This window comes from Acanthaster planci, linkage group LG05 (assembly GCF_054643075.1).
Source record: "Acanthaster planci isolate LZ-2023a linkage group LG05, COTS_SCS, whole genome shotgun sequence".
In the NCBI taxonomy this organism is placed as follows: domain Eukaryota; kingdom Metazoa; phylum Echinodermata; class Asteroidea; order Valvatida; family Acanthasteridae; genus Acanthaster; species Acanthaster planci.
This window is the reverse complement of record NC_141781.1, coordinates 10,246,587-10,263,188: the sequence shown is the minus strand read 5'-3', so window position 1 is coordinate 10,263,188 and position 16,602 is coordinate 10,246,587. Positions and strand designations below refer to the sequence as shown.

The 16,602-nt window shown below is 38.9% G+C and overlaps 1 protein-coding gene across 2 annotated transcripts in view; it reads right to left on the bottom strand.

Moving 5' to 3' along the window:
* Window positions 1-7,603: 7,603 nt before the first annotated feature.
* LOC110982419 (ceramide transfer protein-like) overlaps window positions 7,604-16,602 on the bottom strand; it is a 33,471-nt gene continuing 24,472 nt past the window's right edge. For both annotated transcript variants that reach the window (XM_087136763.1, XM_087136764.1), the window contains exons 12-13: window positions 16,071-16,200; window positions 7,604-11,349 (exon numbers count right to left, since the gene is read on the bottom strand). In XM_087136763.1, coding sequence (XP_086992889.1) covers window positions 11,222-11,349; window positions 16,071-16,200 — 258 coding nt within the window. In that variant the 3' untranslated portion in view covers window positions 7,604-11,221. The remainder of the gene's footprint in view (window positions 11,350-16,070; window positions 16,201-16,602) is intronic.

Here is a 16,602-nt window from a genome sequence, read left to right as displayed (position 1 = left end):
ATTTTGAATCCCCAGTGTGTCTCAAAACTCACCCTGTAGCTGAGGACTATTTTGCTAACATTTGTTTCATGTTTCAATTTCAAGTTGAGTTACTGCCACTGTCTCATCTGATCAACTAGACCTGTTGAATAACAAAATGTGCAATCGAGCTTTACGGTTTGATTTGATTGGAGATGCTGACAGCACCAGGCACTGAAATATACTGAGTAACATTTTTGTTTAAATTGGCACAAACTCAATTTTGATGCCTGTGTTTATACTGCATTTGGGCATATCCCTGAAGTACCAAAAGCAAGTAATATAACATAAAAAGCATCATCAAACTAGGAGTGTTATCTTTAAAAACATGTAAGTTATAAATACTGCCAGTTACTATTTTTAGATAAAAACGGTTAAATGGACAGTATTTTCTTGCACCATTATTTGGTGGACACATTTTACGCAGTGTTGAATCAGCCTCGGCTTTAATTATTCATTCAGATTCTGCAATTGCAAATTTTATAATCACAACTATCCTACAGTGTATATTATAAAAAAAAAAGACTGCCCTAACAGAATTCCTGCCTGACCACATTTTTTGGAGAGAAAATTTATGCATGTGTTTAGAGAAAATCGAGTAAAAAGTCGAGTGTCTGGCCCACGGCAAAGCCAAACCAGGCATTTAATTAGTTCATAACAAAAAAATTGAGAGAACAGTGTAATTTTGAAGTTTGTATACATGGGATCAGGTAAACCGATTGATTCTGACTTGTGTGAAAGGGCAATGAAAACTGTCAAAACAAAGGCTTTAATATGTCGCGTATCAGCTGGTATTTCCCTAGACATTTCTAGACATTTTACAGACTGCCTCAGGGGTAGGAGAATGAATTGATTAAAGAATTCAATAAAGGTTCTTGAACTTTCTTTGGAAGGGGGATTTGAAGTTTCGTTCTGGTGGTTTTTCCATTATGCTAGAGACTTAACAGTGCACACTGCGAGCTCATTTCCTGGTTTACAAAGTACAGAGTAAAATGTCCCAGGTATTAGCTTGTACCTGCTACCTTGTACCTGCTACCCATTCTCAATCCTCAGTCTTCATCAGACATAGGCATTTTCCAATGTCTTGGCTTCATCTCTACATGATCTGGAGTTTATCTTGAGCTTGAATACAATCAGATTCAAACATTAACTGTTGGAACTACATCTATTTCACATTCTGGCCTCATAATTAACACCTGCAGAGCTGCCAATAGTTAGCAAGATTTGAGCTTGGAACAAACACAGCCAAAGCCCTGGAACCTTTTAAGACACGGTCTTGTGCCCTGCTCACACAAAGCACATGCGACGACGCAAATGCCACTGCCATAAAAGTCAATCGAAGTGTTTGATTTTTACCAGAAACAAGCCTTAATACTTACAGCCTGATAATGCGGTCATTCTATGACCTTTATGCATGTTCCCTTTTGCTTAACCACTTGTTGACAAGTGCCTTTGGAAATGCAGTGTCTAAAACCAGGTGATTTGCAATATCTTCGGTTTTCAAAAATCTTCAAAAATTCATGTCTTTTTTCCCGAATGCCTAAACCACATTGAGTGACTGTCTGGTGGCTACTCTAATCTGACAGCCAAAATCTACTGATGCCCGAGTATTTCAGCCAGGCCGTGCCACCTTGTAAAAAGAGCCCAGATTGTGTGGTGTAATATAAATTCCTTTTGTTCCCGAAACTGGCACAGTTTGGCATTTTGTAATACGGGCCAAATTAGCATGCGGAGGTATTGTATCGCTCATCACTGGAGTGCTGAAGCACTTTTATCAGTGGTCGAGTGGTTAAGAAATCTGCACTAGCAAGCAGGAGGTCCTGGGTTCAAGTCCCACTCAAGTACACTTGTGGTTTTTTTCACAAGCCTTCGGGGGCAAACACTGAGTATATTTTGTGTTGTAATACACGTTGAGCAGGGCAAAAATCCAAAATTAACTGAGATCTCCCTGGCACAAATCCATCCTTGGAAAAACACTGACTGGTAATGATTTTTTTCTACACGATTATAAAACTTTGCCTTTCTGAAGATGCATTATGTCCTACCATTGGCTATTTGATAGCTGTATTTGATGATGTTTGTTTGATAAATCCTGTTTTCAAGTGAAACACAGCTATATTATCGTCGACAACCGGCAAAACCAGGTGACGTGAAACGGGTTAACGTTGGGTTGGGATTTGTCTTTAGGGCCTACTGGGAAAGCTAGATTGCCTTCCTTGTCTTTTATCTGTTTTGCCAGTTTGGTTGTTTTGTGTGTTTCAGTGATTTGGGGGGATAGTTTTTTGTCCATGGTTATAGGCTAGCCTACTTCGTCAAAGTTGGTGTTCCATTCTGACATTTTTTTTCACCGTGTACTGCTTACTTGTACTGATCAACTTTCTTGCTGGAGCTACGCTTTCTGGTCGGGAAAGTCGAATCCATCCTTTGACGTCAAATTTCAGCCAAGATTTGTCTGCTGCCCTCATTGACCAATTTTGATAAAATTTTGCGCAGAGCCTAGGCAGAGACTGAAAAAAGCACAGAAATCACCAAGTTTTGCTGATTCAATGACATAAAAGAGGGGTTAATCCAACTTATTGTTTATAAGACGGTTGAAAATATTTGTATAATGTCAATTTAACCCTAAATGGCCTATCTCCTTTAAAGTGCACTGAAGCTATTAAGCATGAAACCGATGTCCTACAAGTAAAATGGTTTTGAGTGCCCATTTCCCGAAAACCAATGTCTGCCTATAACGACATAACCAATACATGAAGACCACCACTGTGTCTACTTTTCCTAATTGTCTTATCTCAACTTGACATCCTTCATGAAAAATAAACCACGTTGTAGTGTTTACTTTTTGTGTATTTCTTTTTGAGGAGTTCCTTATTCAATGTTATCAGAGTAATCCAGTGTGAGCCTTTTGTGTCATATAGCTTTGTAAGCAAAGTCAGCATTCAAAAACAACCACACGAGGATATGCCTACATGAATATATTTTCCCACGTCTTCAATCAAAACCTTAAAGAGTGAGTGCAGCCCTGGGCAAAGCCTGCATCATGTATACATGTTAACATATGTACATGCTAAAGTGTGGAGGCTCAACCACAAGGTCACAGGGGAGGGTTTACTTCATATAACTGTGAGAGTAGAGAAAGCTTCCAACATCATACGTCCAGATTTTCATTCTTTCCCTGACCATGTAAGAAAATGTCCAACCTGGATTGGATTCCACTTATTTGAGTAAATTCAATGTACTTCCCCAGGGCCTGGTACTGTCAGTCCCTCACTGAAATCTACACTCTATTGGGATGAAAACCATCTGCAATGCCAATGTGGAATATTTGTATCTGTACTTGACCAACACTTCTCATCACCTGACAACTTTGTCTTTGCAACACCCCGAAGACCATCTGCAGAGCAATATTTGCTACAAGAAGTTGGGTACAGCAGCCAACAGGTTAAGTACCTGTACAATGTGTAGTTTACTTCTACAAACTTGCCAGACATTATGCATGTGTACAAAACCCACTGACATCATGACTGTCATATACCAACTGAAGCCACCGGTTGCCATCTTACCGTGCTGGATACAAAAGTGATCTCTAGCTCACATTAGATTGTAACAATTATTGCCCTGAATGATACCTTGATGATGGCAAGCAAGGCTTTTGAATTACCTTCATTTTCAGCACAGTTAGATGGTCACTAGTGGCTTCCATGACATGTGTGGGTTGATGAAAGGACATTGGGAGCCAAAACTTTTTATGACATCCGTGACAGGTATCAACAATGCATGATATGTACTACACTTCCCTGCTGCGGACTTTGAAAAGCCTGACAGTTAACCCATCATCCATTCCTGCAATTGTATGCTGTTTTTTACAAGTCCTCCATAAAACAGTGCATGGGAAATAAAAATCCTCAAGTATCTGCACTGATAAACCAACTTATTTGATAAACCATTTGGGTGCCAATGCACTATTCTCTGTGTTAATACTCAAGGGCGTGGCTCAGCTGTGCGGTTTGTGGCTACACAAACACTGCCCTCTTGTGGTCTCTTACTCCATCCAATTTTACAGTTAATGTCATTATAGAAAATGCATCAAGCATTAACTTTCAGGACAGATCGGAAAGTATTTGCAAGCAAACGGTGGGATGCAATAGTCCTCACAAGACATCTGTATTTGAAATGTTCTGTCCCACTAACGTAATCTAGAGAATGACAAGTTTTTCTCCAAAAGTACTTATCTGTGTCAAAATCAAGTAGAGCACTGATATACTAGACTAAAAGATTTGCAGTTTTCAAATACATGCAACTGATTTAAAAATCCAATTCTTGATATATCATTGCAAATTTCTTCATATGGCATGCAATGTATTCAGTTAATTCCAAACTTTTTGTTGTGATTGTGTCATTGTGATGAGTATGTAGAAATTTGATCTTGTTTCATGATCAGACAAATCTAAATGCAGATTTACGATCAGCTCAAACAAGTGACTGGAGAAAATGCCCAAACACTTATTTCACATTTACCGTTTAGTGTTTAAGCTCTCAACGATTTTCTGTAGCAGCCCTTTTCTTTCTTTTTCTTTGTTACAAAATAACCTATTAAATAAGCAAAACCTTTTTAATTCCCTTGAACTTTTAGAAGACAGTTTCTGGGCCTCCCAAAATCTTTACAAGTTACCAAACCTAGATTGTGGTGGCTTTCGTGACAAGGAAGTGTTCTTGAATATTCCCACAGCATAGGAAGGGACTTCCCTTCTACATCCGCACAGCCTCACCAACATCCTGTGACCTGGCCCAAGTATGGCTCCTTAGGTAACCAGGCTAGCCTGGTCTGTTGGTAGAAAAATGACACACCCTTTTTTTTTAAAAATGTGGTGACCCAGGATACGGCTGGTGTCATGTGCCGTTCGTATGTTTTATGAAATCTGGTATAATCCAATGTGGATTCTCACTGTCAAACTTCACCTTCCCCTTATTTGTATTTTGGTAAATCAGACATGTGCAGCACACTCAAAGTATCTCTTTCTTCATGGGTCAATATCTAACATCACACCACACCCCACTGAAATTGGAATACCAAAACACACAAACAGTACATCCATCAAAATCAGTATTTGTCTGTGCTTATCTGTAAGCTTACAATGCATATACACTGATGCATGTACGCCAAAGTTACACATACATGTAATTAGAGTCCAAGTTGGACGAAAGTACTAGGAAATAACTATTGCAGGAAAAGAGTGAATGCAAAACCAGTAACTTGATTCCTAAAGCTTTGCAAAAGGGAAATACCTGTAGGTTGGATTCAACAAAAAGAATGAAGCATCTGCCAGTTATACTCAGAAGGGGGAGGTATTAGCTCACAGTCTAGTTGCACTTTATCATAGTAAGGTAGGGTACCTTTCTTTTTTTGTTTAATTATTCCCCCCCACTATGTTACAAATCCTCATAACGGCATTGCAATTAGAGCAAACTAACTTAGCAAAAAATGCCTACCAACTTTTCCTACCGTTTCGAAACCAGGAAGGCCACATGTATTTGAATACTGTCCTAAATATTTCACTGAGCAATACAAGGTTGTTACTGTTTCCTGACTTAAATAGCATGCTACCGGTACTTTGTCACTGTGACAACTAGGACACATTTATCCCACTTTCAATGGTCCCCCTTAACACTTGTTATTCTCTTTTCCTTAAATTCATTGATTTTTTTGCCCCTGGAACAGTAAACTTTACACAGCAAGTTCCTACAGAAAGAAAGTGAGGAAATGAGATTAGACATTTTCTTATGGACTTCTCGAGTAGTCATACAGTCATAACAAAAGTAATCAACTTCTCATATAATGTTGAATTTGTGAGGTAAATGTTTCACAATGACTTATGCTTAAAAACCAAATTTCTACTTAAAAAAAAAAGAACTCTACAGGGGCAAAAGTGGTGAGGACAGGGGAAAACAATTCATCACGTATTACATTCATGAGCAAACTGAGTGTAACAAAAATAATTATCATTTTGCCTCTGAGCTTGACAGAACCAACCTAAAAGCTACAGGGGAACAGGGCATGAAGGTGAACTGGCGACCACAGAGCCATTTGCCAGGCTATGGTTATCGAGGGTACCAAGAAAAACTGTCATGGACATGCTGGTATCACAGATAACTATTTCCTATTGAAACGTGACACACAAGTTTACATGTCATCAGTTATGTTTCATTGACAGTCCAAGCTCATCTCTGAAGTAGCATACAACCACAAGTGCCTTTTCAAAACTAGTTTGTGTAAACATGTGCCTGGCATAATCCCCAACATCTGGGTTTTCTGCATGCACATCACTGATATTGAATCATAACTGTTCCTTTTCAACTTCACACACTGTGATCTCCACTCGACGGGGTCACTTGTGCTTCTTGGAGTCCTCCATCTATGAGTAAATTAATGTGTTCAATAGTTCTACCTATCCATTTATGTGTTGGTGGCACAAACAGAAGATGTGAACTTGAACTTGCTGTGTTCTTGGGTGTGGTCTAATAAATTTGCAACTTGCAAGTCACTGTTTGTGACTGGATAAATGGGGTCCTGGATGCAATATAAACTTTTGGCATCCGCAAACGGCAAAGTAATCCTGATGACACTGCATATTGAATCTGTTATCAACCTGCAAGGTGATAACATTAGTATCTGACTTCCACTACCTTACAATGGCAATAAAAGAAAAGGGAAACTTGGCACATGAGAATTAATGACTGCAGCATTTGAAGGAACATGAGAGCTTGAAAACTATAGGAGAATATAGAAAAAATTGCTGACCTACTTGTTACTGTGACTACTACTACTCCTATTTTTTGTAAAGCGCCCTCCATAAAAATTATCTCAGAGCACTGTACTATATATACATTACAAACCCTAACACCCAATAGGCCCTACTTAAAAATCATTACATATTACAAACTTCAAGGATCAATTAAATAAAATCACAGCTATTTCAGAATCAACATAAAACTTATTTCACTTATAACTAATCTTAAATAAATATGTTTTAAGAGAGGATAAGAAAACTACTGACAAGTCAAACTGAGGAACCTGTTACCATCCTAAGGTATACAGCTGAGACCAAGGTTAAGCAGACCCTGTAAATGAGGTTGGGAAAGACATACCAACAGCCAAATGCAGATTGCAGAAGGCCATGTTCAAGTCACCTGGCTGCAGCCGGATGTAAACCCTGGTTTAATATAATCATTACAATCACTGGCAACACTGCCAAAGGGTCCCCAATGCTATGCCAAAACTTTACTTTCCCAGGCTAGGCAAAAGTCCGCTGGGAACAAACCAACAACAGGTACAGACTGCATGTCAGCTTGAGTGGTAACCACTAAGATAGTATTTTCAGCGTTTGGCAATTTGTTGGCTTCACCACTCCTGTATAATTGTTTTGGTGATCCGTGAACAAGTTAACTAACAGGTTCTGCAATTTAACCCTCAGCCAACCATTGGTTGGTCTGTTACAACTACATTGCTAATACAAACGCCTGCATTGTACTCAAGTTACAAAGAATTCATCACTCTTTACAAATTCAAGTCACCAATCACCACATGTTTGCACTGTACACCTGTGCAGTTTTTATTACATATACATTCATTTCATCTTTTTTTTACAGGAAATATCCGAGAATCCAAAGTACTTTCACGTGAATATTCTTAAACACTGATCAGAATAATGGATTTCTCATCATGCCTCCGTATGAGATGTACACAAGTAAATGCCAGTAATTATTAAGATAGCTTGCCATTGCTGGAGCAAAAAATCCTCATTAACAAGTATCAACAATCATTCAGTCGAACATCTTCAAGGAGAACGGACAGTAACAGATAGCTGCTAAACTCTGCTTTAAGGAAGACACCCAAGTATAAACTTGCCAGTTGGTCATTCTTTAGCCCTATTCTACAAAATATGCACATGTACACCCTAACATGTAAAATATACTTCAGTATATGCACCTACTAGTCAATAGCTTCTTGTAAAGAGTGGGGCAAGCACTGGAGGGTCTTATCTAAGAAGAAACGGAGCAGGTTCTCTGGCAAGCAATCAGTGTACAGTAAAACCTCGTTAATAAGATCACTGTTTATAACAGGGAAATTTTAGGGTCCCAATTCTTTGATTTTCATTGCTTTTTATTTCTGCTAATACAAGGTTCCTGTTATGACAAGGTAATTTTCCAAGTCTGAAGGACCTCTTATTAATGAGGTTCGACTGTGATTGTAATCCATGAACTTGCAAAATATATTTGAGCTGGGAGGGGTATGGCAGGATGTTGACCTTCAATTTGACAAAATAAAAACAGAAAAAAAATTGGAACCTGCTTGTGTAACATCTCTACATTCAAGTAACATTTATAAACCAGATACTCACATGGCTATGTACACGCACACATAAATACATGTATATTCTATTGCATTGAAGCATTACATTACAGCTAATTACGCACATGCATGATGCATGAGATAAATCTAGCCAAAAAATGCAACTTCATTCAACAATTTGTCATTAACTTTACAACACTTGAAAGCAGGAAGCAGCAAGCTTAATTTTGCAAAGACCTGCATGGGTGCGATTAATCTGAAAAAAAAAAAGCTTTCAAGAATGAGTCTCGCTAAAACACAGCAATTTTTTTTTCTTTTGCTGGAGGCTAAAAGTCAACGCATCCATTGTGTGCCAAAAAGAAACAACCATATTTCCATTAAACTGGTTGTGGACTTTATAATAAAAGTTATCCTTTCAAGGAAATTTTCAGCAGATCAATAACAATTTAATGTTACTCTGTGTTATATCATTTCTGCAAACATTTCATTGTACAGCCATTTAAACTATTTTATGACCCAAATCCTCTTCAACACTGAAATGAGAATAAATTTGTCTTCTTTACTGTCACCACTGACTGACTTACAAGCAGCCTGCCCAGCCAGTCCAAACCCAGCATAGATCTGCACAGAGTGTGGCTGAAGCTGTGCCTCTTGCATCGGGCTCAACAGTCACCTGAAGGCTCACACTGCGGCGCTAGGATCAAGAGAGATCTGTCGTCGTCAGACTCGATGGACAGCTTTATAACCTAACCGACTGACACATGAATTAACGTCACTACTTGTTTTAGCACCAAATCAGACTGATTGCATGTACAATATATATTGGCCTTAAACGCATTCCCCCTTTTCTTTTTCAATTTAGCCTACTGGTATATATAATATAAAGGCTTATGTATTTCAATTCAAAGGACAAAAATTACAAAGTAGGAATCACTTTTATCTTTTCCCGTGAATCTAGTAGTCTTAAAGTTCAGCATCTTATTTGTATTAGATCATATGTGTATGTAAACTAGGATTTTTTACATATCAAATATAAAATAATATCAATACTGTTTCAGTAATTGTTCTTCCTTAACCCTGTAAAGACACATTTATAGCTGCTTTCTTTCTCAACACCTTGTTCTACTTTTTGTACTCACACGATAATAAGAGATCATGTGATGGATGGCAATACGGTTCATTCTGTTCCCACACGGATGCAGCTTTTGGACATGTCCACATACAACTACATGTATGACCAACAGAGGCTCAATTTCACGGCCTTGTTCTCCACACAATTCCATGCTCACGATCCCTGTTTATTCACAGCATTTGCAGAGAAATTCTACCCATAGGTACTTCAGAAAAGTACAGAAATCTCCCTTGCAGCATATTTGCACATAATACAAAACTCTGCATTAGTTCGTGGAATATATTCAATGTTTAGGGGAGATTTTTTGCCTACGATAAGTTGAGCTGGAATCAAGTTGCAACTGTGAGATCTGCCACACTGTCACAAACCTAATTTTTCAACGGGAGGCAAAATGTACATGACATACTTGACATAAACTGAAGAGGTTTGTTGTAATGAGAGCACAGTAGTTTGTACTTCTTCAACTTAGTTTGTTATACATTACATCTTACTTCAAAATAATGCCTAAGGTTTCATTGCCAAGTCTTACATTGTAAGTTTTCATATCTTCCTCATCCATGTGTCAGCAGGAAAAAATTTGCACCCATTTTAATTTTTCAATTGAAAAAAAGCTTACCGACTGTGAAAACAAAGGATTTGTAACAATATATACACACTAATTTTATTAGCACACTTTTTGATGGATTAACGCCTTTTGAAGTCAGTAAACAATGCAAGAAAGTGGATGTAATGTTCTATTCAAATTTTGAACTGACTAAGTAATGTGATCATTCTGTGCTCCCATCCGATTTAGGGGCAAAACAATTTTGACAATTTTATAAAAAAAACAGAAGAGTTCCAAAAATACAGCAAGTGTGATCCTGTCCAGCAAGTATTACCAGTTTGTTGAAATACATCTATGCAGTGAGTTACTGCTTCTTGTAATGCTCAAATGGACTCAAGTTGGTGTTCTATTGATACCATTAATGTCCCAATTGTGAATACAGCCAAGTAGTACGACCAAGTCTTGAACAGCGGGCTAAAAGTTATGGCTCAGTTTGCCCTAAGCACAGAGTTCTCTGATCATTACAGCAGATTTCCATGCTGGTGGTTAAGCATATTTAACAGGTCAGTAAAGAATTAGTGTTTATGGACATGACCCCCCCATGTAATATTGCTTGAATTGAGTAAGCACACCGGGCGTTCAATCTGGGAGTGTGAAGTGAAACCCGGGTTTTAAGAAATGACCGTTTACTAGATGGCTTGATGCAAGGGCTGGAATTTCTACAGCCTGGTTCTTATGAGCTAAGTCCACTTCATGCTGTAACTGTTGAAGTGGGCTGGTACATAGACAAACATGACGGCCACCTCCAAAGACTTCCATGTACAGACTAGTCCGATCAGATGTCGTGACTGTGGTGGCCCCACATTCACATGCATATCTTTAGCTTGACACACGTGTGCACTTAGCAAATGCCACCACAGTAATGGCTTCCAATTCTGGCTATCGAAAATTTTACACTATTTGGGTTTTCCAGGTCTTTTCCTGTTACACCATGTAACCGCCATGCCTGCTCAGTATGGCAATTTTGTTTGTCTAGGGTGATGGAGACATGGAGACAAACACATTGGCTTGTGTACACAGACAAGATAGTTCAGCCCTCCCCCCCACCTTCGTTTCCCAATGATACCATCCAGCATTACAGCATTGGGTCTACCGCTACACTACCATCCTGTTGGCACTACAACATTATGGCTTTATTCTTAAAGAAGTCTACCACGTGTCCAGAAAACCGACGGAGGAATTTCGGATACTCTCGTTTGTAGACAGCGCGAATGACAGAGCTCGGAACCCAACCTCCAGGATTTGCTGTGAATGCAATACAAGTGATGTGATTAGTATTATTTCAACAGAATTTACAGACTATTTGACTTTACCACTTCAGTCCTGCTAAGGTGCAAAGATGTGTTTATAAAGTTAGAGGCTTGACATATGAAGCACACAGTCTTCAATTAAGATTACCCCCTCCAAAAAGGAGCGGGAGGTCATATACAACGAATGGTGTGCAGTAACTAAGTTGTTTCAAACACGTACCTCCATGTAGAACATGTGATTAAGGGATGAAACATTTGGGGAATCCACATACATAGAATGAAAACAAAATTTGACAAATTAAAAATCCAATGCTGCAGCATGTCAGTTTCTGACAGCAAACAACGGCTGATTTGAGGCACAATTGGGCTTATGTGAGCAGGCGGCACGATCTTGAGTTCTAGAACCAGAAGTGTTTGAATCTTGTTGGGAGAAGTAAGTGTTGGAAGAAGTAAATGTTGTACTAACAACCATGACCAATAATGTGAAAGGTTGGTTCATATTTTGATGTTTTGGAGTTTACATATAATTCGATTTGCCTCTAAATCCAATCTCTCCCTCTTCACAATTTGAACCATCGTCATATTTTTAATGGACAAATGTTTGTTGACCTTTGTTTCACCACACCTTCCTGAACACCTCAAGTATTTGAACAAGCATTAAAGTCAAGGATTTGAACACTTGAGAGCTGGAAATAAGGGAATAGGATATGATGTTATCTATTCTCTCATTGAAAAAAAAATTGAAATATATATAAATTAATGCAAGATGGGAAACAAAAATGAAAACAAGTAAGAAAAATGATAGTAATGACAGGAAAAGGGAAAGTGGAACAGGAAAGGTAACAGATATGAAAGCTGTCAATTGATGTTTGATGACAATTTTTATCAGTACTGATTTTCCTCCAACCAATAAACATACCTTACACTTGTCTGTGTAGGTAATACTTGAAATGTGGCATAAAAATAGAACAAAACAAAACAAAAAGGTAATTTGAATCCTCAAGGTTGTAAGACTTAAAAAGGAACCTAACAACAACACCAGAAACAACACTTGTTAATCAGTCCAAATATACTGCAGGGACTTATATGCCATGAGTAATTTCTTTTTGATAATGCGACAGGGTACAAGACTGCATGGACCAGGAAATAAAAAGGGGTGGACGTGCACAATTGAGGCTGGTCTTGGTACAGATGTTGACTTGTATTTTAGCACCACGGGAAAAAAGGAATACGGTTTATTTTTCCCTGTTCATGTCAAAAGTCCAGTGAGCAATGCAACCACAGATGTCAATTCACGCATGCCGACCTTGCAGACCTGATAGTGGCATTTCTAAAGGAACAAACTACTTGCTAATCCCTGACTGATCAGGGGCTTTTCAAACCACAAAAGGTTGTTTTTGTCCCTGGCGGTTCTCAACATATTTCAATTCTCACGTCATGCATGTACGCACAAGAAGATGCTCGATGAAGCTGAAATTTTGGGGGCCTGGGTAACCAAACCGACATATCTGCTTTTGTGTCCTTTTTTCAGGGAAAAGGAACCACGGGCTCATTGCTTGTGCCTCAGCATAACTGTGTTTGAATTAGGAAAACAGCATGGGAAGATAATCCTGGTACTGAAAGTTAGGATCCAATTGTTGTTCACTTGTTAATTAAGGAACACAATTTACAGGTGAAAATACTTTTTTCGTTTTGAAATCAGAAATAGATCTAAGTAGATGTAATTGATTTAGATTTTGATATAACACCCCCCCCAAAAAAACACCCTAAAATTAAAAATGCAATTTTAGTTTACCAATCTTTATTCATGTTCCAGGACAAAATTATGAAAAAAAGACAACAAATTACAGATTTTAGATTTTTTACTGGTTAGTTCAAGACAGGTTAGTCAATTCAGTGGCAGACCACCATTTTATGGACTTCCTGTCAGTTTGTCTGTGCTTCTTTTCTACAGGTCAAAGGGCACCACATTACACAAGGCATTTCATTCCTAATGCCCTCGCACATACAGACACACACAAAATAAGCGACATAAAATAAGCTCAGACAATGCTCAGGTCATCTCAAACAATGATTCTAAGGTCAGTCACAATGGCCTTTAGGTCATGCATCCTGACTGCTTAGAGGACAAATAATGAACAAGGTTTCTCACGGTTGATTGTGTAAACTTGTTGTAGGGGGGTTTGTTTGCTAGAGAGCAGCGACGGACTTGGAACCAGTGATTCCCCTCTTTGGTTTTAACCACTTGCTGCCGGGGAACCCCATTTTAAGCAGCATGGGTTTATGCGCAGAGCCGGGCGCCCGAAATGGGACAAAAGAGCTGGTCCGTGTAACAAAAGACCGTACTCGGGAATTGTCATCATTTTTCGGCTTGCATTTTTCGAAGGTAATCCCCCACTGTTTTTAAACAGTATACTGCTGTTTTGGGCATAGCGCACCCGCAGAATAGCACCGCGGAAAAAAGTGCTCCAGGGCGCCATTGATGAGCGACACAGCACTGCTGCATGCTAATTCAGCCGCGTTTGGAAAGACGCCACTCGCATTCACTTGGGACAAAGGAAATTACGCAACACCTCACAATTCTGAGCTCTCTTTACAGGGAAGCAGACCTGGCTGAAATATTCAGGAGTCAATGAAGGTTACCTGTCAGCTTCGAGTAACTACCAACCAGTCATTTGTGTGGGTGCAAACGTCCATTAAAAGAAATGATGAATTTTTGAAGAATTTTGAAAACTGAAAATCTTGAAAATTGCCTGTATGTGTGCACTGCATTTTTAAAAGCACCCGGCAGCAAGTAGTTAACAAGTCTGCAGCCTTTGGAGTCACCAACTATAACTTGATGGGAATATTCTGGTTTTTTTATGAACCAACTCCCCACATAAATTTTTCTTCAGGTCAAAATACCTTAGACTATCAAAAAAAGTCTGTGGAGGATACTGTGACATTCAATGAAACTGTTATGTGGTTTGGGAAAATTATTAAAGGAGAGGCATTCTCAATTACTCAATGTGGTTTTGGAAAAACACGGTACTTTGAAGGCCACCGCCCATAGAAATTAAACCTCCCAACAGAGGGCGCTATACATAAAATACGGTCTCTCATGATTATGGCAAATGCTATACAAAACCCCACATTTTCTTGTTTGCCTTTTCTTTTCAGAATAGATTATATCATAACAGTAGAGAGAAAGGTTTGTGGACACATACTGTATGGCACAGGGTCCAGTCTAAAGCAGGGCTCAAGGCTAGGGCCAAAAAGGACAAACAACAACCCTGAACCAAATAACATTTGAATAACAATGGCTGTTAGATGATTCTTTATTTAGGGGTTCAGGGGTGGAGAAAACAAACTTTTCAGATCAGGAAATGTTGACTGCAATGTCTAGCTCCGATTTATGGGTACAATACACGGTACGGTACATGTGTATCTGTTTGAACAGTTGCTTTTTCTTTCTTTTTTTAATTCCGTGTTTGCTGAAGAAAAAAAATGTGTAATAAAAGGAAACAGGTTGCACGGTGGACCTGGTGGCAGAGTGCTGATTTTGTTGCCTTCCCTTGAGGGTTGTGTACTTTAGCAAACATATGGTAGCGAATTACAGGCTAGGCCCATGGAAACCTAAACAAGGAAGTAGGAATCCATCATCAGGAAATTGCTACAGGTGCATGTTACTCCAGACCAAAGCTAGAAGAAAAACAAATTTTTTTTTCCGTAGCCACTAGCCAACTTTTCATGAATTTTTTTTAGGCATTTCCATATTGCTCAGTACTAATTGTGTGTCAAGTGATTTGAGTGTAATAAGCCACTGAGGCTGTCTGGAAAATAGATGGATGTCACAAGACTGCTTTTCCAAAGATTAAAGCTTAATGCTGTCAACCAAGTTTGTGGGAGTAAGAATTTTAAGACTACCGGGTACCACTGCAAAATTAAACATTTGGTGTAAGATATGTGGTAAAGGAGACCCCCTTCTATTATGTCTTCTTTTGTGTTGACGGAATCTTTAGAATTTCTTTCAGATATACAGCTTGTGAATTACATTAGGGGGGTCCCCCTTTACCACATATCATGCTGGATATAAGATTAAAGGTATTGGCGTACGTGTGGCGCAATGTGACTAAGGTACAATGGTCATTTCAGCTGATCCCTGTGCTTGAATAAACACAAGATCAGTACAAAGGGACAAAGTGGAGAGAAGCAAGTTACAAAACAACTCACGGCAGACACAGAAACACTGGAGGCTGATATAATTCATGCATGCATTCAGAGAAGAATATTATGTTGAGTAGTTATGAAAAGAAAACAAATTCACTGAAGACCACACAGCAAAAGAAATTAAGTGCTAGAACTTTTAGTTTTATCCTCTGCTGATATAATTTGTTCATCACTGCATGCTTAGAGCTTTCCACGAGATAGTGGGAAAATATTCCCAAGTTGATTCAGGTTAGAGTTAGGAATGGAATTGCTCAACCGCTTAGTGCTTGAGAATGTTCGAACTAACATAACAAGAAAACAAAAAACATCAAAGAGTTGTCTAGATTCCTTTCCATATTTTACTGACTCCAGTCCAAAACCTTCCCTGAAACTCTGAGCAAGAACTGCAAAACTATATTTTGCTTCACGCGAATCGGACCTTTCAGAGGTCAAGGAGGTCAGGAGGTCATTGGAGGTCAAGCAAGGTCAATGATAGGGTCAAGTTTTGACAACGTGGAAGGTACTCACCGTGTGCCACATAGTAGATCTTGCAGACTAGGTTGTCTCTGGTTGCATCTTCCAGCTTCGTGTCAGGCGGATCAAGAAATGTCTGGCAGAGCATACAGACATTTATCTTGGCACGGATACACTTACTTGTCTGTAGAAGAAAAAAGTCAGTAATGAACCACCTCAAAAGCCCATTTTGACATCCTTTCACATATTCTGTCAAACTCTTTTGAACAGCCTTTGACAGTGTGCAGGAACCGACCATGCTGCAAATGTACACCTGAGGCTTTTAAAGAGGACTTTTTAGTTTATTTTCTGAAATTTGTACAGCTCTGCAATTGATTTTGTAATTGCAACATTACTTTAAAATTGTGACCTTTTCCCTGGTAAGGGGAATGTTGCTTGACCTTTCAGTGTCCTACAGTTGACCCTCTCAGAAACCTCCAATCTCTCAGTATCCCAGCAATTACACACGGCACCTATGGGCGTGTGCTAACCTTTCACAATCTGTCTGTGCACATAACATTTTGCGTTCCCCCCCTTCCAAAACCCC